The 22,049-nt window shown below is 35.1% G+C and overlaps 1 protein-coding gene and 3 non-coding genes across 5 annotated transcripts; 3 read left to right on the top strand and 1 right to left on the bottom strand.

Moving 5' to 3' along the window:
* Positions 1 to 687: 687 nt before the first annotated feature.
* On the bottom strand, positions 688 to 19,823 carry LOC128222873 (mechanosensory protein 2-like). 2 transcript variants are annotated; one of them, XM_052932035.1, is made up of 9 exons: positions 19,685 to 19,823; positions 12,100 to 12,215; positions 11,264 to 11,336; positions 10,881 to 10,963; positions 9,738 to 9,941; positions 7,087 to 7,142; positions 6,615 to 6,693; positions 5,577 to 5,816; positions 688 to 741 (listed from the first exon to the last, which is right to left on the bottom strand). In XM_052932035.1, the coding sequence occupies exons 1-8, from the start codon at positions 19,779 to 19,781 to the stop codon at positions 5,616 to 5,618; spliced, it is 909 nt and encodes a 302-aa protein (XP_052787995.1). In that variant the 5' UTR covers positions 19,782 to 19,823; the 3' UTR covers positions 688 to 741; positions 5,577 to 5,615. The 2 variants fall into 2 exon arrangements, with proteins under 2 accessions (XP_052787995.1, XP_052787994.1); XM_052932034.1 differs by lacking the exon at positions 688 to 741 and having other exon boundaries at positions 5,347 to 5,816.
* On the top strand, positions 1,078 to 1,149 carry Trnah-gug (transfer RNA histidin (anticodon GUG)). The gene has a single exon. It is a non-coding gene; the product is annotated as a tRNA-His (tRNA).
* Trnah-gug (transfer RNA histidin (anticodon GUG)) lies at positions 12,457 to 12,528 on the top strand. Its single transcript has one exon. It is a non-coding gene; the product is annotated as a tRNA-His (tRNA).
* Trnah-gug (transfer RNA histidin (anticodon GUG)) lies at positions 16,104 to 16,175 on the top strand. Its single transcript has one exon. It is a non-coding gene; the product is annotated as a tRNA-His (tRNA).
* Positions 19,824 to 22,049: the final 2,226 nt, after the last annotated feature.

The following is a 22,049-nucleotide window of genomic DNA, read 5'->3' as shown; positions in this document are numbered from 1 at the left end:
TAGAACGTACCGTGTATTTGTTATGCAAAAAAACTACCAGATACTCTTTTTACTATGCTAGCACTTCATATATGTGCTCATTAATTAATACTCTTTATAATGTTTATATTCACTCTCTTGTAAACTTAGTACATGTTGTCTTCCTTGCATGTATAGTTTTGTTCGTGAGATTACCAAACAAAACAAAAACGAATTTAATAGAGTATGGTTAATACAGCATTAATCGAGTTCAAACGCAAAGGTACTACACGAATATAATATATCAACGTGCCAAAACACTTGACATTTTCCATATGAATAAGATAATACCTAAACTATAATAGAAAATATAAAAGTTTCCAAAGCTTTATTAGTTTTGCCTTCTTTACCCATTTATGAACTAGGACACCATAATGTATGATGCAGAGCCACATGTTTTGGGTTGTAGATCACGCATATAATATACTAAAACAACTTTTGATTGCACAACAATATCTCCACATACAAGCAAAATTAATTTTCTCTAGGGTTAAAAGAAACCAAAAGACAAGAATCTTTGCATTCGACATTATGACATGCTTATTTGCGTACCTTATACAATGCATAATTATAGCGCCTATAATGATCCACGCTATAACCGACTGGCCAAAATATACATCTTGGTGTCAGTGCTAGTGTACTGATGATGCGCCTTATATAGCTACATATCTGGACATACCATAGGTTGCAATATCAATCACCATGATCAGTGTATCCGAGTAACTGAAATGGGATAATAAGATGGCTTTTATGAAAAACTGCTACATATTTAAAACAGTTTATGCGAAGGTGTTCGTGCATCGAAGCTGCTTAAACTAAATGCAGGTGCTAGTTTTTTATTACCATAAATTATCAGGTGAAAACAGGCCTCATTTATGTACGAGTATATATGTAATTATAAACAAACAATTTTCCACCATATCTGACCATTACTGCCACGTATGGTATCTCAAAGTACGGGACAGCTTCCGTTCAAGCCACTTGAGCAGTGGAGACACTTTAGTCCCCGATAAGATTTTTATTAGGTCTCAGTCGCTCTTTGAACAGTTCAGCGAGCTAGCCGTGATCGTATAGTGGTTAGTACTTCGCGTTGTGGCCGCGACAACCCAGGTTCGAATCCTGGTCACGGCATTGTCTGTGGCAGTCGCTAAATGGCAGCTGAACTCTTTTTGTAATACAGTGATGCAGGATATATAAGAACATGCCTATTGAACTGTGTACACGTGTCAATCACGATCTGCATAGTTGACATAATGGCATTTATTTTCGTAACCATACATCGAATCTTCTCTCTCAATTATCGTTTAATTCATTTACTTAATAAAGTGTTTTCACACATTGCAAAGCACCGTCAACTTCTACCACTGTTATATATGAAGAATGAGACGGTTTTTTTGCGAGACGTTTATTGTAACAGATCAAATATAAAAATATACAACAAAAAGTGACGTAATAACCAAATACCCCTTGTTTAACAATTGATCAATAGAAATGCGTATGTACCTATATATACTGCAACCTGTACTATTACATATTCAACTTCTAGCACAGAAATGTAAAATACAATTATTAAAATTATATAAATTACGACGTATATATATATTAAATAATAAATGAAAATAGATCTTGGCCATAAATATAAGGCTGAAATATTGCACCTCGAATGATTTTAATTTATTTTTTATTATCATTTCATTACTATTTCATTATTCATCATGATAATTTCATTATTAATACATTATTAAATAAACTTACGCTACTTTTATCTGGAGTTAAAATGATACTTATAGGAACGTTAAATCAGCATGCACAGGTTTTATAATTCATTGATAATATAAAAAAAATCTCTATGTGTGCATTAGCTCTACAGCCACGTCTGGCATGTATCAGGTAGTTACTTAAACAAAAATGAAAATATATTTAGAAATGACTTGTATTGAATCATACAGCTTTCGTACCATGTATTTTCATTTTGATATTAAACCAGACATATATTTAATATTGTAAAATACATAAACAAGCATATTTTTGAACATCTATAAAAAGATGGAGCCAATGTTCATGTGTGTAGAAGCGTATATCGTGTATACTGATGTCGTCATCATGTAGTATTGTGTCGACTGATTTCATGTCATCTTGACAAGCTACAACACTACATGCTACCAAAATCATGTTAAATTGTCCACTTATTAAGTGAATTTAAAGACTGATATTTTATCAATACAGTTAGTAGAGCATGCTTTGTGGATGTAGCATGTATCTTTATGAAGTCGACATATCGTGCCTAACCTGATTCTTTGCCAAAACGTACGTCAAAATATCCCGTGAACAAGTGCCAAAATATTCACACAAAAAACGCGTCAAGTCGACAAAAACAAGTCGACAAGAGCACATTATTATTAGCATGATATACACCTTCATACATGTGTTATATGTAACAAATAGAATGGCAACAATAACAACAGTCGAACAGAAATATTAAATGTCCATGTGTAAACAATATACAATATTCTATACCGATATACAATGTATATATATATTTGTAAAAACGAACATTTCTATTAAATTATATACAGTCTTCTTTCAAGGCGTATTGAACACAATAGTGTAGATTCATAACAAAACACAATATACTAGTAAAAAAGGCAGTACGTTTGACTAGAGAATGTCCTGGGCCGGTATTCATAATACATCTTTCATAGTCGTGTCTAAATCTCAACTCTCGTTTCCACATATGACATGATTCAATTTTACAAATTGTTTACTTTTCTTAGAAAACCATAATATTTTGTAATATTATACCTTGCATAAATGTGTCCCTTCTTTGTGTATATAAAGTTGATCGGTCCGTATATCACTGTATTTAAATAAAAATCCAGTTTTTATGACGTCAGCGGGCCTTATCATATTTTTGGCCGGTCCGGACCTCGCCAAAATATAATATGGACCGCTGACGTCATAAAATATGGACCGCTGACGCCACAAAACGTGTGAGTGCTGGTTGCAATTTTCACAACGACAATTTTTTCGCAAGTAAACACATTATTAGCTGCGTTCAATAAAACACAAAAAGCGCTTTAAAATTATTTAATGGTAAAAAAATGAGTTCGGTATAATATAAGAGTCTCCGAAGGTGAATGGACCTTAGCTAACGTCTCGGTCCACATAAACAGTCGGGGGCTCACTGGCCGGTCCTTTTAATGACATACGACCCTCAGTGGTAAGCATCATCTATCAATAGTCTCAAGAAAAGTATCTCTAGAGCAATAATATACACAAAAAGGTAATAAATTGTACTCAAAATATAATTTTTGCTTTCGAATAATATTTCTTTCCTATAATGAGCAACTCTTTTATCAACATAGTATCTTTAAAAAGACTACAAAAAGGCATGATATTTTTAATAAATTTGTGCTTTAAAGTGAAAAAAAATGACTTGAGATTGAAAGGTGACTATTTTTGAGTATTTTTGTAATATTTGGACCAATAGCTAAACACACTCAATCGGAACAACTCGGCCATTATACAACATATATGACCTCGGAAATAATACGGGTCTTTATATATTGTTCATGACAGCGACAGTATTGAAAACGTATTGTTTGTGTTTTCAACCGACAAGGGACATATTCAATTTTAGGGAGGAGAAATTCTGACATTACACGGGTCATGAAAGTTTGTTTTTCGATTTTGTTTTCACGTATTTAACGATTGCGCCTAAAGTGTTGGAAACCGTTAGCTTCGTACATTATCGAATGGGTCTACTAAGCGAAATGATAATTGAGTAAATCGCCAAAACATTTTCGTAATCTTGAAGTCTATCCCGAAGCTTGCGGAGATGGCCGAGTTGTTACGATTGAAACAGACTAGCAACAATGAACAGCAGCATAGCGAATGGCACATACTTAATAACGGAATAAAATATACTATTTTTATGGAACTAATCTAGCTTGGGAATTTTATCGAACTAATCTAGCTTGGGAATGAGCAAAGCACATTGTCTTAAACTTTAGTATTATACGGTCATGTAAAAATGTATAATGAAACACATAGGGTATCGGAAGAACAATTTAACATTATGTTAAGGAAGAACAGTTGTGTTAAACACGTAAGATATTAAGAACAAATCCGTTTTTCAAAAACTAACAGTGGTAATGTTATAGAAGAACAATTACATAGAGGGAGGACAGTATAGTTTAATGATAATGAATAACAGTTATGATAAGATAGAGAAGCTAAAGTTATAGTTAAATGATAAGAAGTTACACTTATGTTAAGAAATAACAGTTAAGAACGAACCGTTATTATGTTAAGGAAAACACTTATGTAAAGAAATAACAGTTAAGAAAGAACCGTTATAATATTAAGGAAAAATCCCAGTTATGTTAAGAAAGAACACTTAAAAAAGACCAGTTATAATGTTAAGGACCCCCCCCCCCACACACACACACACAGCTATATAAAGAAATAACAGGTTTGTTTTAATGATAACGAAGAATAATTGTACTGTTAAAAACCAAAAATTATGTAAAAATGAAAAATTATTATAATTTAATGATAACGCGCACCAGTTGTGATAACAAAGAACAATTGCGCTGTTACATACGGTTGGCTATGCTAAGGAAGAACAACAAGGAATAGCAGGGTGAGGAATCACGTGACTTAAAACGGGTTCTCACAAGGGTCACCACGGGTAAACAAACAAGTAAGTGAAGGTAATTTCTAATTAACTTTATTGACACTAAAAAAATCTTGGCCTATAAAAGTCTATCTTCTTCTTCTACACGTGTGTGATGTGCTTGTATTTAAATTTGCAATCCTTGGCCAATATTTTAGCGTTGCATCTAAAAAAATCCGTCAATAAGAAATGTTGACCATCACGTGATTCCACACCCTGTAAGCGTCAGCCCGCCCTAGTGGGCACACTAACTAAAGTAATGGTATTATAATAGAACTCCGAAGTTCAGATGCGCAAAAGCGTCAGCCCGCCCTAGTTGTTAACAGTAACTAAAGTAATGCTATAAAAATTATCAATACAGAGTTCAAATGAGCAACATGACTTGAATGAGTAAGATAATGGAAACTTTAGATATGACTAGGTATATGCACATACCATAAAGAACTCTAAAAAGTTTACTGCACAACTTGACTAATGCAGGCACACGTGTTATTACTCGCATATAAGACTTTGAACACCAACGCACAAAGTATGCAATGTTTATATTCCGTCAAGTCTCCATTTTACCACGATATTCAAAACAAAAAAGGCTCTTAAATGGGGTCATCAGGAAAAGCTCAACTCAAACTCACTATCTGTATTTATTAAGGGCTGCAATTAGTGTTGTTTTTTTTCTGTACAAATACAAGCTGTAATATACCAGAGGGTTATACTCAAACCATGGGTATTCAATTAGTAATACGCATACTACTCTTACGTATAATTTCATTTTGTAGAGTAATTAAAATTGAAAACTCATGGGTTCCGCAAATGGAAAGCAAATGGGCTGACAAAGAGATGGACATCTCAACCTTATTTCTCGAATGCTCAACTAAATAACGTGTTTTTCAATCCTCCGCCGCTACTAAAACGTTTGATCCTATTGCCCTCTGGCTTTTCTCGTGAAAGAGGAGAACAATTCTATGGGCAGGGGGAATATGATGGTGGAGTTCTTCTCCGCCGAGATTGTGTTAAGCGTCTGGAGGTACCGGAGCTGGATGGCGGTGGGAGATTCAGAAATGACGTCTGCCGCTTCTTTAAGAGCACGTGACGCTTTTTGCTCGCCCTCCGCCGCTATCACCTAAGGATGAGAAATAGTCCCCGTGGTTAAATGTGAAAATGTTTTTTTTGTTGTTAAAAAACAAACTTACAAATAGTTAAAAACTGTGTAGACTTTTTGCTCGCATTCATATATAGGGATACTTTTATTGGACTGATCTCATTGCCTCATCTATCCGAAATCCTAAAAAACGCGTTCGGAACACCTTGGCCATTTCCATCGAAAACAACCTCGGATATTTTGCCGGTACATCAGTCGAAGCAGCTCGTACTCTTTTAATAATCGTATGAATTAATTGTAGTCCTTTAACGTGTTGTTTGTATTACTAAGTTTAAATTGATTGCCGATGAAGTGTACTATTACATAAATATTTAAGATTCCCAAGGGTAAAGGCTTAAGGTTTAGCTGCTAAATTGAAATTACTACGCGATCTACTCGCAGCGTAGTTAACTGCAAAGATTTCTGACGAACCATCCAGATATATCCGAGGTAGTTTTCGGTGGCCGAATGAAGAAAAACGATTCTTATACAGGTAACACATCTGCTGTCAGAGAGTGAACATATGTAATAAATGAAATATAATAACTTATATTGAGTATGAGGCAGATATCCCACTGCCTTCAACTAATAAGGTTTTCCAACAAGGTGTGTCACACTGATATTTGATATTTGAAGTAAATTATCATTCGGTCACAGATAGGACCAAATCCTACTTCTCGGGCACATAGAACACAAGGGAAAGCGTACATATACAAGTGTATGAATCCATGTGAAGATATGAGGATATAACTTTCTGAACTTGCAATTAACTCAACTGACCTTAGCCCGGGCCTCACGTGCGGCCTCTGCCTCTGCCGCCATGGCCCTCTGTAACTGTACGGGTAAACGAACATCCTTACTGGAATGTAAAACATAACCTGGTTTAAGTTTTGTTTAAGAATGAACATAAATAAGTACAGACATATCTGATTTTAAATGATGAACTGAAATATTTTTAAGTTTTAGCTTAGAATTTCAGACTTTTATCAAACGTGAATTGACGTAATTTTGGAACAAACTCTCATGAATCTAGACAAATCCCTCGTAAACTTCGAAAAAAATCTCGTAATTGTGTACCTAACCAAAGTTATTCAGGACCAAACCCTTGTGGAATTCAACCAAACCCTCGTTTTCTTGACCCTCTGAATACTGGACTACCCTGTTAGATTTAGACCAAACTCTCGTCGTTCCGGGCAAAATCTTCTCAATTCTTGAGAAAGCCCTCGTAAAGATTATATCTGTGAATACTTACACCTCGACCCTCTCCACTTTTACACCCCACGGGTCTGTTGCCTCGTCCAAAGACGTCTAAATATGCAAAATAAACAGTTTGCTTACAACTGAACTTGAGTAACTAAACTAATATTTACAACACCTAAACAGTTAAAAACAGCTGAAAATATGCGCGGGATTAATAGCAAAAAAGTAAACAGTCACAGCCATCTTGGTGGGATGCATCTTGCACAGAGGCCATTATCTTCAATTAACTTCACGCCGCTATGCCGTTAGGTCGCTGAAGTGCTCGATCGACTTTTTAGAAAAAAAGTTGAAAAACGCTTCAGAGTGATAATTTGTGCATAAAACAGTTAATTTAAAATTGTTTTAGAATAAAAGGTAAAGAAAAATATTCTGAATATATAACAATTTAAGGCCGCTATGTAACTATATGAATGAAAAACCTTGATTTATCATTGTTTTAAAAAAACGCATTAACAATTGCTTGGAAATAGAAAAAAATAATTAGGCCGCCATGCCGCTAGGCCGCTAGGCCGCCAACTTCACGCCGCTAGGCCGCTAGGCCGCCAGGCCGCTAACTTCACGCCGCTAGGCCGCTAACTTCACGCCGCTAGGCCGCTAGGCCGCTAACTTCACGTACATTCGAAACCAAACAATGCAGAGAGTAATATCATACCGGCAAATGAATGGGCAGCTTATTTTAAATCTTTACTGTTTAAGGATAATCAACCTCCAATAGATAATATGTACAGAGGGGTTAGACAACGCGGCATTGACAATGAGAATGGCTATTTGAATCGTCCAATTTCAGATGTTGAGGTAGCAGAAAGCATCTCTAAGTTAAAATTAGGAAAACCACACGGAAAGGATGGTATTGGTGCAGAATTTTACAAGAATACTAGTCAAAGTATTACCCCAGTTTTTAAAAAGTTATTTAATAGAATATTAGAAACGGGAGAATTTCCTAAATCCTGGAGTGAGAGTATTATAGTCCTATATTCAAATCAGGTTGTAAACAAGATCCGAGTTATTATAGGGGCATTTCTCTAATAAATGTAATGTATTAGATTTTCTCTAGTGTAATAAATGACAGAATATATGCTTGGGCTGAGGAACACGAAATCATTGAAGAGTCTCAAGCAGGTTTCTGTTCAGGCTATTCTGTAGTTGATAAATTATTTTGCCTACAAAGTATGGTGCAGAAATATATTTCAAAATCTGTCCTTTACGTAGACTTTCAGTAAGCGTTTGATTCCCTAATACACTTTAAATTATTCACTAGCCTTTCAGAAAAGGGCATGAATGGAAAGATCTTAACAGTTCTTCAGTCAATGTATTCAAAATTAAGCGCCCATGTAAAAGTTGAGGGAAATAGCATTTCCCAATCATTTTTACGTAACGTAGGCACCAGACAGGGGAATTTGAATTCTCCAATAATATTTTCTCTTTACATCAATGACTTAATAGCACATTTAAGAGACACATGCAGAAATGGCATATTTATAACTTATGATATTCCTGATATTGTTTGTCTTATGTATGCTGACGATGTAGCGAACTGTGCAGATACGGCAACCAATCTCCAGTTGCAACTTAATGCTGTTTCTAGGTTTTGTCAAGATACGAGTATGCAAGTGAATTTAAAATAGACATAAATAATAGCAATTCGGAACGGTGGTCCATTACGTAACTATGAGAAATGGTTTCTAAATGGCCATCCAATTAACACCGTATCCGTATACAAATATATGGGATTATTGTTTACCCCGAAACTTTCCTGGACAACGGCTAAAACTAAATTGGTGTCACAGGCACGCAAAGCAGCCTTTTCCATAAAACAATACCAAAAGCCGTTTGGCTATTTTTCGCATTCTGATATATTTAAACTATTTGACAGTATGGTAACTCCAATTCTCACCTTCGGGTCTGAAATATTGGGCTTTGAACATAATGAGGTAATAGAAAGGGCTCAAGCAGAATTTTGTAGATATTTTCTATGAGTAAATTCGACAGTAAATACAAGTATGGTACTTGGGGAATGCGGTCGACTTCCACTTTGCATTGTATATTATTCAAAATGTATCAAGTTTTGGCACAATGATGTTACTACTTCATCGCGATGCGACACTTATCAGTGTTTTAAATCACTGTTAACCCCTGAGAATATCTTACAATGGACATACCTTTTAAAATCAGACTAGCACTCGCGCGTGTTAGATGCTCAAGCCACAAGTTAAACATTGAAATAGGTAGACACAATAATGTTCAACGTGAAAATCGAATTTGTAAACACTGTTTCAGGTATTTTAACATCCAGGTAATTGAAAATGAATACTACGCCTTTTTTCGAGTGCCAACAATATGAGGAAATATGAATAAAGCATCTATATAACTGGTATAGTGGTCAGAGCAGTAACGATAGCTTTGTCGTTAAACATGTTGCATACTTTATCTATCAAATCATGACTGCAGTAATTAATAGATAAAACATAAAGCAGTCAGTATTTCAGGTAGGCACAGATTATATTATTGTTAACGTTTGTTGATGTTGTATTTTGGGTCGGAGACCTTTATTTATTTTACAAATATATTGGGTTGAGTTGAGTTTAGTTTAATATAAGTAATTCAAACCTTCTTTGAAGTAAAAAAGGGCATGCTTTTCTATACCTGCATCTGGTGAGAGATTGCCTCCCGGTCCGCGAGAATCTCGCTCAAATTCTTGGTCCCCAGCACGTTCCGGAGCGTCGTAGCCGCCAGGAGTCGCGTGGACCGGTTAGCGTCTTCCACGTTAGTAATGGACGTGGCCGCATTGTACACCCGATAATAAACAACAGCGTCTACCGCGACCGTTACGGAGTCCTTGGTCAATACCTGGAGATAATAGCTTAAATGTGTTTATTATAATTTAAATTGTTACAATTTGTATCTCTTCAACGCACAATGAAGAACGTAGTCGCGTCGTGTATGCACTTACTATTGTATTTCGTTATTATTAAACTTGATATTTTATATAATTAATTTGTGTGGATTGAGCAACACTTTTTAAGACGAAAGCAACAACAACAATAGAACTAAAAAAGTATAGCAATTTCCCTGAGGTGTTTAGATGATATTATTCGTTCCATTTAGTTGATTGTTTAATGCAGTAAACCAGGCTCTGACATTTGGGAAACATTTAAAGGCTTTTAAACCTTCCAGATACGCCAACCATTTAAAATGCTTTAAATCCGCAAGGTATTATTATTATTCATAAAGTCATCGTAAACATTCTGGGCAAAAATGCAATTGTACTCTGGTACTTTTCAAGTAATAAATTTCAATAATAAAATCTATACGCTTTAGATAAAATAAGCATTCTGCAGTGGATGAGAGATCATTTTGAAGTATAAAACAGTCTGGCTTTGATTAAAATAGTTCTTTGACATTAGTTGCGGATTGGCTGAAACTGTAAATTGACAATTGTCGCGATGTTACTGTAACTTTTCATTACCATCTGTCGCGGTTTTATTGAACCTGTTCATTGACAATAGTCGCGATTATAATGAAACTGTTCATTGACACCAGTTTCGGTTTTACTTAAATTGTGAATTGAGTTTATTCGCTGTTTAACTATAAATAATATATCATTTATAAAAGACGCGGTTTGATTGAAACTGTTTATTGACACCAGTCTCAGGTTTATTGAAAATGTTAATTGGCAGGAAAAGTAAAGTTCAAGAATATACTGTTACCGCACGAATCAAATATTATGTATGTATGAACATATTTTTCAAAATAAAGGTCAGCTTTTAATTTTAAAACCATTCTTACCTCCTGTGGTGGCACATCAAATGACACAGTCCTCAGGTCGACCTTGGTATAGGAGTCGATACATGGCACAATGAAGAACAGCCCTGAAAACAGATTAACGAGTTATAGTATGTATCAGCTTCAAGAGAGAAAATGCGTAAATGTAAATAATAAAAATCTTAACAACAACTACGAAATCATTATTGTACCTCTTTTTTTATTAGAATCACTTTCCATCTCTTTTCACTGAACTTTCAAGGGTATGTTTATTTTGTACTGTAAATGTTTTTACTCTCTCGTGTATTTTAAACATTCGGTCACTAATGATGCGCTTTAATCACATTTCCTGATATATAGCCCCCTTAAACTAGTAATACTATTTTGGTCACTATGATTTACCATACCTGGTCCCTTGGCCCCTCCTGATAATAACCGACCCAAGCGGAATATAACGGCCCTCTCATACTCCTGAACCACCTGACCAGGACAAAAAAATGATGGCATGGTAAAGTCATATATTATTCATAAATTAACATTTTTTTTAAATCGCTCGACAGCCCAATCGGATTCGATGAAAATTTTTCAAGTTGTTCATGCAGTCTAATGTCATATGTAAACAAAATGTTGATAATATTTCGGACAATCTTTAGCCGGAAGTTTTTCCCTTACAGTATTTTTCCAAAATGACCAATTGAACAAAAGAAAGCAGAGGATGACCGCATAAGGATTGTGTATGTGTACGAACAAGTCCATGACTAACTATTTGGTTGTCCAAGCTAGAAAGGGGTACAAGCAAAAATCACGTGATGTGTTCACCAGTTATACTTAACATAAGAGCAAAATGATGGAAATCGATGGGCATTTATTCTTTTAGAGAATAAGCACATTCAAATAATTGTTTAGCATAGCAGACGTGTATGTTTTCTAACAAATGTCATCGTCGAAACCCATGCTATCTTGTTTCGATTGCTCTACACAATATACCGTGGTGGATAGGCTAGCGAAACTCCGTAAAGTATTATTGTGATTAAACCGCAACTTCTCGACTGTATCTGTATCGCCTGATGCGTCAAATCAAACGGATTTAACTTCACATTCTTGTAGACAGACGAGGCTACCGCATTCAGTTTGCATTCGGTATTCCATGGTACTAAAGTGTACGTTATAAATATACTGAGTTCCGATGTTGACATATATCGTGTATATACAGCTAGATACTACCGATTGAACTTGCACTTACCTTGATACAAAGGCACAGTGAAAACGGAAGGGTGCAGATGATAACGAGCATAGACAGAGCCCAGAGTATGTAGCCACAACAGACAAGACCCCCTCCATCATCAGAGTCTACACCTCCTGAAATTAGAAATAATTCCTTGTACAATATCGATACATGCACATAGTCTAGAGAACATAGAAATCTATTGAGACCTCTTTAATTATATCTAAACCTTTACAATCTCTATCCTATACCATGGCAGTATTGTATCACAAATTATATGGCAGCTTCCGTTCAGGTCACTTGAAACACTTAAGTCAGTCATTGATAAGATTCCTATTATGCCTAAATCACCTGTTCTGTCAGTTCAGCGAGATAGCCGTGATCGTATAGTGGTTAGTACTTCGCGTTGTGGCCGCGACAACCCAGGTTCGAATCCTGGTCACGGCATTGTCTGTGCCAATCGCTAAACTAGAATATTTTTTTAAATATAAACGAACGTGACCGATACATATTTCATAATAAACTGGGTAAACAAAATCATAAACAATCTACATAATTGAAAAAAATGACACTGTTTTGTGTTACCATACATTAAACTTTTTTCTCTCAGTTATCGTTTAATTCATTTGCTCAATAAAGTGTTTTCACATAGACATACTCTATAAGTATAACACTACTCAAAGTCGACACATTGCAAACCACCGTTAACTTCTACCAATGATATATATGAAGAATGATATATTTTTCGACACTTTTATTCTACACAAATTTTCATTTGGGTTGACGAGCTTCGATACAGGAACAGTCCGTCGCGTAAACAGTGTTTAAAAATAGGCAACGGTTTTCGAGAAATCTTATTTTACCATTTTTATTGTGCCATTTCTACAAGCAGTGTTCATGATCAAATTGTTAAACTGCCTTCCGTTGACTGTGAATGTCGCCTAGGGTAGTGAATATTTGTAGCTATAGTAGGCTCCTCATCTGCAGTACATAAGCTCGGTCACCAAGATGTATGCTGCAGTGTCACATTGTTTGGATCGGACGGTTATGCTATGAATCACAACAGGGGCTCATAGGCAATATAGAGAGTAACCGAAAACTAGCATGTCGAGGCGTAAACTGCAATGAATCTTTTCTTTTGGTTTCTAATAACCCTAGAAATTAGCTTGTCTAGTATGTGGATGTGTTGTTCTGGAATCATGATAAGTTGTTGTATTATGTCCCATGACGTGACCACCAGTCCAAAAACATGTGCCTCTGCATCATACATTCTGGCGTCTATGTTCAAACGTGAGAGAAGAAGGCCATAGAAATAAAACTTTGAAAAAAGTACATAATATATAAGCATTATATCCTACACATGAAACCTGCCATGTTTTGTCTGTATATGGCGGCGAGGTTGTAATGCTTAATCTGTTCTATTCCGTTCAATAAAACAATGCCAGGGAGATCAGTGAGGCTTATGTTTACTCAGCTGATTTCGTATGAGAAACATGAACTGGACATAGCCGATATTTATCATTATGAAAATACCATACAGTTGTTCCGGGACAAATATTTTAATCTAATTCAGTGGAAAATAAATTCCAAGATCTGATTTAGGATTATGGTAAAGAATACTAATTTAGTACTTTAGGAAAAATTCCAACAAACCTGTGCATGCAAATGGCAACATCATAATAATTTATCGTTCATGAGCAGCATTGTTGCTAGTGAGATACATTTTATAACAATGCCGTTTGATTGTAAAATCTTCTCAAATGCCTCAGACGTCGTCGATTTTGAATAAGTAACATTTACGTGGTCGTGTTTTACGAGCTGTAAAGCCTCCGATCTCCCCATTGTTGCCCATAAATAAATCGTTCCATTTATCAAAACATGTCGCGAGTAAACATTATTCCCAAACATTATGTTCATGCTCAACATAAACTGCACATTTCAACACCATAATAATTTATTTATCATATACATGTACCTTCATCGTTGATGAACAGCAATCTTGTTAGTGAGATACATTTTATAATTAATTTTTAAGTGGTCGTGTTTTACAAGCTGTAAAGCCTCCGATCTCCACATTGATGCCCATAAATAAATCGTTCCATTTATCAAAACATGTCGGTTCCCGTGTAAACATTATTCCCAAACATCAAGTTCATGCTAAAACATAAATTGCAGACATCCTACCAAATAGTAGAGAATGACAATGAAAGTCGGGGCTACGCACCACATCTTCATTCAACAAATATTATGGTGTAAACGTTTATTATTATTCAGCACCTGGTTGTACCAAAGGTTCAGACTTAACTCTTTGATACTTTTGTAGCCCCTGCTTTTAATTAGGCTTCTGAAATATGGGGATATATCAAGTCACAAAGAAATTGAAAACACTCAAGTCTTTAAACGCACATATGGTTAAATTAGAAAATATATACATTAATATATACAGAAAGTTTTGATTGTGTTTTGTGAACTTAGTTGGTATCAACTATTTGTTTATGAAATGTTTAGGATTAAAGGCTTTAAGTTATGATTTTTTCAACAGTATTTATAATACGGATTGTATATATGTAGGACTGATGGTATTTAGAAGTAGGATAAGGCAGGTACGTTATTTATTTTCTGTTCATTAATAAAAATAAAATGTCTTAATGATTCCTAAAAAAATATACCTATGTATTATCTACAGTATTGCATGTGTCGTTGCCGTCAAAATAAAGTTTCAATCGAACGAAAACATATTGTCATGTTTTTGATGAAGTTTGTTCTTCGATAGTGTATTTTAATAACGAAGTAAAAACAGTTACTTTATACACAGACATAACAGCCAGAAATCTGCTGCGATTGGGTATTTATACAAATCTGATTTGTACGGAGTTAAGGTTCAGTTTAAATATATAGGTTCCATTTCGGTTTGGTGCCTAGTGATTGTGCGAAACCTCTAACAGCGTCTGAAATATGGCATGCGATATTCCCATGAAACCCATATTATGCAAACATCTCTTCTTAATAATGCCAGGCCAGGGTAGAAAATTGCATTTGGTACACAGCAAAGAGACAATGTAATTCCTACATGAAATGCCCAGGGGACATTGTATAGCTTCAGACACGCTATTGTCAATGACGTTTGTGAAGATAATGGAATATCTTCCAAATTCTCATTGAACTCATCATACGTTTAATACAACCCAAGAGTATAATGAAAGCCAGTTATTTACTAGTCTACCACAATGCCAGTTGTTATTACCTATAATAACTCTGTATATTTTTCCACCTCAGATAAGTAGATCCAATAATTTAACCATGCTAGAAATTCTTATCTTGCCCACCGGCGAGGATAAAATGCCCGTATGGAACTCCTTTTTAATGGTCACCACATTGTAATTACCTCCCTTGTTGAAGACGGTCGTCTGTAGCATCATGAAAACCTTGTCTTGCGGCACTATTTAGAATGCTAATTAATTATTTCTCGCTTCAAATGTCACCATAAAACAGTTTTTACGCACCTTTCAATAAATAATGCTTCACTCTCCTAAGAACTACTTAAAGACCGATTTGGCTATTAACATAATCTGATTCACTGCGCGCATATCCATGAATTATCGCATATCCATACGCAATTATTTTCACTGAGCACAAAAGAGTTCCAGCAAAAATACATTTTTACTTAATTTTATTATATGAGGTGGGAGAAAAGCGTCTACCATAGCCGTTCGTGTAAGATAGGTTCATTTCGGTCCTCGCGCAGGGTGTTTTGCGGGACCTCTTTAAACCTTGTTTCCACAAAACACCCTAGGCTCGGATTGGAATGAACCTATCTTACACTCTCGGCCATGGAAGATATTATAATCCTGCCCAATCCGTATTTATAGTCAAAATGTAATCTGATTAAAACATAGTATAAATGATGTTTTCACTACGTGCTCAATTCTGTGAGAGCTTCCGATCAAGGCACTTAAGACGCTTGAATTATTGATAAGATTCTTATTAGGCCTTAATCGTTTTATCTACAGTTCAGCAAACTAGCCGTGATCGTATAGTGGTTAGTACTTCGCGTTGTGGCCGCGACAACCCAGGTTCGAATCCTGGTCACGGCATTGTCTATTCGCTCAATGACAGCTGAATCTACCTTTTTTTTAAAACATTGAGACAGGTTATAAACGACCATGATCGCTACATGTTTCAACACCAGTCAATATCGTCGTACACACTACCATGGGGATGGGAATTCAAGGTCACTGATATTGATACGAACACAGATGCGTTGAAATGAAGATGTGACTTAATCGAACACACATATAACATTTCTGAAACACTTAAAGCGGTGGGATCTTTTTTTATTAAGGTAATATCTTACTTGATAATATTTATACAACTTATCACATAATATGCAAAATGTGTTTGCATACTGTTGTTTTTTTAATATCAAATGACTACAAGACTGCACTTCTCTGACCATAGTTTTAAGTGTCGGATGTTCTTTCAATCGGTAATTTTCCTCAGGTTTCCTTGCCTTATGATTTGAAACAATAAACAGAAAATGATTCAATGTTAAACAAAAGCCAATATATCACCATTCATAATGTTTATCGGTTTGATCGACTTCATGTACTTTAATCACAGATAATCGTGTCATACGGGAGACTTAACCGACGATGCCAAACACCAAGACCATTGTCAAACCACAGATCATCGAAATGCTCTTAGGTCAATGCAGACACCAAGAATGAGTCTTTTCAAAGTTCCTAGCAACCAGCATTATTCACCAGACTAGTTTGATGTGCTCTATTACCGGCTACCTGAACTGGAACACTAAAAATCAAAACAATGGTAATATTTTACACAAAACCGTATTGTTATTATCAAAAGACATTTCAACAAACCTCTGATAAAATATTACTTACCAAAATTTAAGTCCTTCTTTTTTGTGTGTGAACATTGGCAAGAATTTCCTTCTGAACTCCATTTTGTAACGTCAATCAAACATAACAATATGTATTATAAAGTTGAAGACTGCAAACTCTAAAACAGTGTTTAAAATGTGATGTTGTATTTTGAAATTATGCAAACACTGCTAAATTAGTATGCCTGTTAATGTCAGGCCCTGGGTTATGAGCTATCAATCGACAACACTTGCATCAAAGCATTAATGGGATATTGTATAGCCTTAAGCATTTTCTGTGTCTGATGTTTATCACGTAATTCATACTGCTTCTCGCATGTTTTGATCGCCTTTGGGTGCACTTCCAATGTTTTAGACTTAAAACTACCGAAAAAAGATACGCTGGCTAACACGTAGCGTACTAACATATGAACTATCTTCATCGGTCTATAAATAACTAAGACAAACACTATGTACACTGACATAAACAGATACATACTGGCGGTCTTACACGATATATAATGCCCTCACAACAGCTGAATGACAAAACCTATTAAACTTGCCGTACAGAGTGTTCAAGAAACACACTGACTCTCCGAATAGCTATAGCAAGATGTATCGACATAAAATTTGCAAAATATGGGTGAAAATAATGATCGTTTATGGGACTAAATGATGTCCATAGATCTTAAACATGTACCGAATGACTTATATCTTACCTGGAACGTAACCAGGGGCAGAGTTGTTGTCCTTGAATGTTTCACCATTCTCCTCAGCCATCTCAATAACTTAGTGTTCGTGATAAGCCGTCGTCATTGATACTTCTCATTAATTCATATACATTGTCAACTGTTTAACACTAATTTTACTTCAGATTTTGACGACTAAACTATACTCCTTAGTAATTATTTTTTCCATTTGATACAGAGACATGATCGTGTATTTAACTTTCATAATCAGTTTCGAACACAAAATAAATTATATGTCCTTAGCGTATATTTCAGCACATATAAAACTCTTTTTAATCTTAATATTTCAACACCATTTTCTGGATTTTTTTTATCTCAAATATCTTTAGAACAATACAACATGTCAAACATTGTACCGACTATATCACTCAAAGCGACTTGAAACTTGACAATTCTTAGAAATCCTGACGTGTATGCAATTAGAATTAACATAATTCCGCATTGTATAGACAGTCGAAGATTTAATACACATCGTTAGAAACAGAGCAATATTGCATCAAGTGTATGTGTTAAGAACCCCATCAGAAACGTGCAAGCAAAACACATTAACCCACAAGAGTTGTTCAATGTTTCTTAAATGTATTTCAATATAACTAAAGAATGACTAAAACACAATTTGTTTTATCTAATTCAGGTATCCGATGTAGAAATTAAGCTTTTTATTTCACCGAACCATTGGTTATGGTGTTTAATCTTTATGCCTGGTGACCCCATATAAATGTTATTTGTAAGGGTTATTGTATACCAATTAATAACATGTCAACAAATGAGCAAACGTGATAGTGGTGAGTTGAATAGGAGTCCATTGTAGGTTCGATCCCTACCATGAGTACCCTTTTACGACTTCACATAAAGGACACCGTGCTAGTTTCTGTCAAGAAAACGGATTTGAAAGTGGTTGTAGCTGTCTTCATTATCGTGCTAAAATTTAGTATAAACGACACAAGCAAACGAGCATTATAGATCGATTATGTGTTATTATTTTTGTTCTATATTAAACCTGAAATCTGACGTGAACTGATCTATTTTGCGATCGTACATTGCCATAAACGCTTGTCTGTTATGTTATTTCGGTATAACCATATTCTTTATTTACACATAAAACACTTTCAAATGATAACAGTTCGTCACTAGGTATTCAAAATTCACGTAATTGTATATTGGAAACCCTGAACCTATCGGAGTCAATACTAAATAGTGTATGCACTCCAGTGTTAAAAATGTTAAGATCAATGGCACGTCAGTATATAACCAAACAAAAAACAACTTAAGTTACTTCCAAGGGTGGCATTTAACATTCACTTTAAGTTTATCTTATGGTCAAACATCATTGACCCATTTACTTTATTGGTCAGTTATTAAAAACACATACTCCCTTTACCTACATGAGCTTTAAATCCAATAAAGACTTTAATTTAATATCGGCCTGTAACCAACATGTCTGGAAATTATTGTTCAGGTTTTCATCAAAAGAGCATTCACAGTGCTACTGAATATATATGCTACAATATGCTCCAGCTTTGAAATGGACAGAGATGCACAGTTAATAAAGCTAGTGTAAGGCACAGTTTCGATACTATTGATTTGATCACAGCTACTCCCCGAATTACCGTCTACTCTGTTAAACATCAGTGCAAGAAAATCATTGCTATGAAGCATCAAATGGTGCAGTGAAATAGCTTGTTGTACAGCTTGACAGTATATACTATGTACTATAACTAGTTGGTTTAGAAAACATAAACAATGAGAAAAAAATGTAACCGTTTCAATATTGTGCAAGCGCAGATGTATAATTGCTTAGGTTTCGTTTCCATGCATTAATGAAATATAAGAAACTTCCAAAACAGATCTAGTAATTTTAATTGCGGAGAGAAAACGCTGAGACTAAACACACCCTCCTTGGATATTCAAAGCACTTTATAAGTAACATTTTATTTTTCCGCAAAATATTAAAAAAAATCATAAAAAAAATCACCTGAAACATAACCCAGTGTAGAATTGTTGTCCTTTAACATTTCATCATTTTCCACAGCCATCTCGATAGCTTTGTTATTCCGATAAGAGGTCGACATTGGTCTCTTTACATGTACACGTTTGTATCGTTAAACACTTACCGGTTCTTTGAGTTGTAACTGTATTTTGTTGCACTTAATAACACTCCTGTAAATTATCAGTTTTTTTCCATGAACAACGAATACCAATCCAAAAGTTAACTTCATATGCTTCAACACCGCCAATATCGACTCAAACTGCATGTTGCAGCAACAGTGTACCGACAGAAACATGATTGAATGCAATAACCGATTGATTAACCTTTATTGTATTAAAAACAGTAAACATAAAAAACTATGTTCCAAAACAAACAAAAAATAGTTAAACACCCATTTCCCTTTTCCAAAGTAAAATTAGTGCGCGAGAAATACTGAAAAGTATTCAAATTGACAAAACTGCTAAGACTTTAAGAGTCTTTTATAGTAAACTGGCAATCCAAATGAATATATAAACCGGTCATTTGCTTTTCTGGTATTGCAACATGGCTAACACATAGTAGGCTGAACTTGCAGTAACGAAATGTCCAAAACTCCATGTCATTAAAAAGGAAAGTGAATACAATCCTCTGGAGTCATTAATATATTGTATGTGTATTTGCGTTTCGCAGTTAAACAATTATTTTCTGCTACAATTTGTATTGACTCTGAAGAATATTCACAAAGACAAAAAACGGAGGGAATATCGAACATGATAGGAAATTGCTAGTACCTTTTTCTGTACTGCATTCCCAACGATACTTAACTTGCACAAAATTTCACAGTTTGGAAATAGAAAGATAAACAGTTTGCATGCTGTCAGTGTAAGGCTGGGTTTGATGCAATTGAAAAAAACCCAGCAGGGGCCGTGTTCACAAGTAATAGTTAGATGAAGTAAAACCTTAATGATTAAGAATGAGCGGAATGAGTGTAGCAAAACAACAACATAATTTTGACAACGATTTTTTAAAATACTCAGTACTTTTCATCAATTTGTGTTGCCTTTTTTTCATATTTTCGGTGTACACACATCTTGAGTTTTCTTAACATCCAACTTTTAATTACTGGTGACACTAAATATCAAGCTATTGTGTCTCAGTGTCATTTCAATGAAAAAAAAGATACTACAGACACAAGCCAAGTAGTAAACCATTTGAACGATGTGTCTGTTTAGAGGCATAAGGTCTAGGCATAGCATGCATTAGAATACATCCTACATTTTCAGCCAATGAAATTACAGAAAGGCAAAGTACAAGACTAAATGATAAAGAACTTCAACGGTGTTATAAGGTCCGCCCGTTGCCACTTCGTGTTCAACAGTGTAGTAGAGTGACAACCACAGAGGCGATAAATGCACAAGATATTAGACCATCGTGTATAGACTATACAAAGTTGGTCGCTATTGGCTTAGTCCAAAATAACACAGTTTTATGGAAGAGCGTGTTTGTTTGTAGAAGACAATCAATGATGCTTATGTTCTATAGGAGAATAGTTGATGATCCGTGTGAATCATTTTGGAAATGACATACAGACGGTTGCTAGACGACTACTGTAAATAAAATCCGCACGAGTAAACCCAAGCATTTGCTTAAAAAAATACATGACTGTATGTTTGGTCTGCATGTGATGTGTTGCTTTGTTCTTTCTCTGTTTCCCGGTTAGTGTATGTTCGGCCTTGTGCTACCGTTCAAATGCGGTACCAAAAAATCCTTGATAAACACACCTAGGTTTTATATAGTATATATGCAACGTGCTGTTTGTAGAGTTTTGTGCTGTTGTTCCATGTTTTTTTCTTTGTGATTGTTTGTTTGTGTATGCTATGTCTATGCTGTTTACCCTGTGCCTTTAAACGGGTTTTATGTTTAAACTTTTAGCTACCGAGCTTGTTTCTGTAGTTTTTCATATCAATATTGTCCCTTGAGTGTCTATTGTGTTATCAAGTCCAGTTCCGCTATGCGAAGAAGAATCCAGGGGTATTATTGAAAGCAAATAACAGATGATTTGTCAAGATAATGTGCATTTCTACCTAAAGTTACAAACCGGACAACTAATACTCTGGAGAAAAAAAAATGACAGGCACTTTTCATGAATGATTCTCATTTCACAAAATAAAAAAGATACCGCATTATTTAACGATGAAACGAAATTCGCATATGCAATCAATTTATATGCCTCGTTTTATTTCGACCAGCTGTACCATGCTATCTACAACACTTTCATCATAATAAATACAATGTAATGCATGTAAGGCTGGTCTACAATGTTCAAATGATCAATCTTTGTTACTCACAAAAGTATTTTATCCGAATTGTC

This window comes from Mya arenaria, chromosome 17, assembly GCF_026914265.1.
Source record: "Mya arenaria isolate MELC-2E11 chromosome 17, ASM2691426v1".
Taxonomy (NCBI): Eukaryota; Metazoa; Mollusca; class Bivalvia; order Myida; family Myidae; genus Mya; species Mya arenaria.
This window is presented reverse-complemented; position numbering and strand designations above follow the sequence as displayed.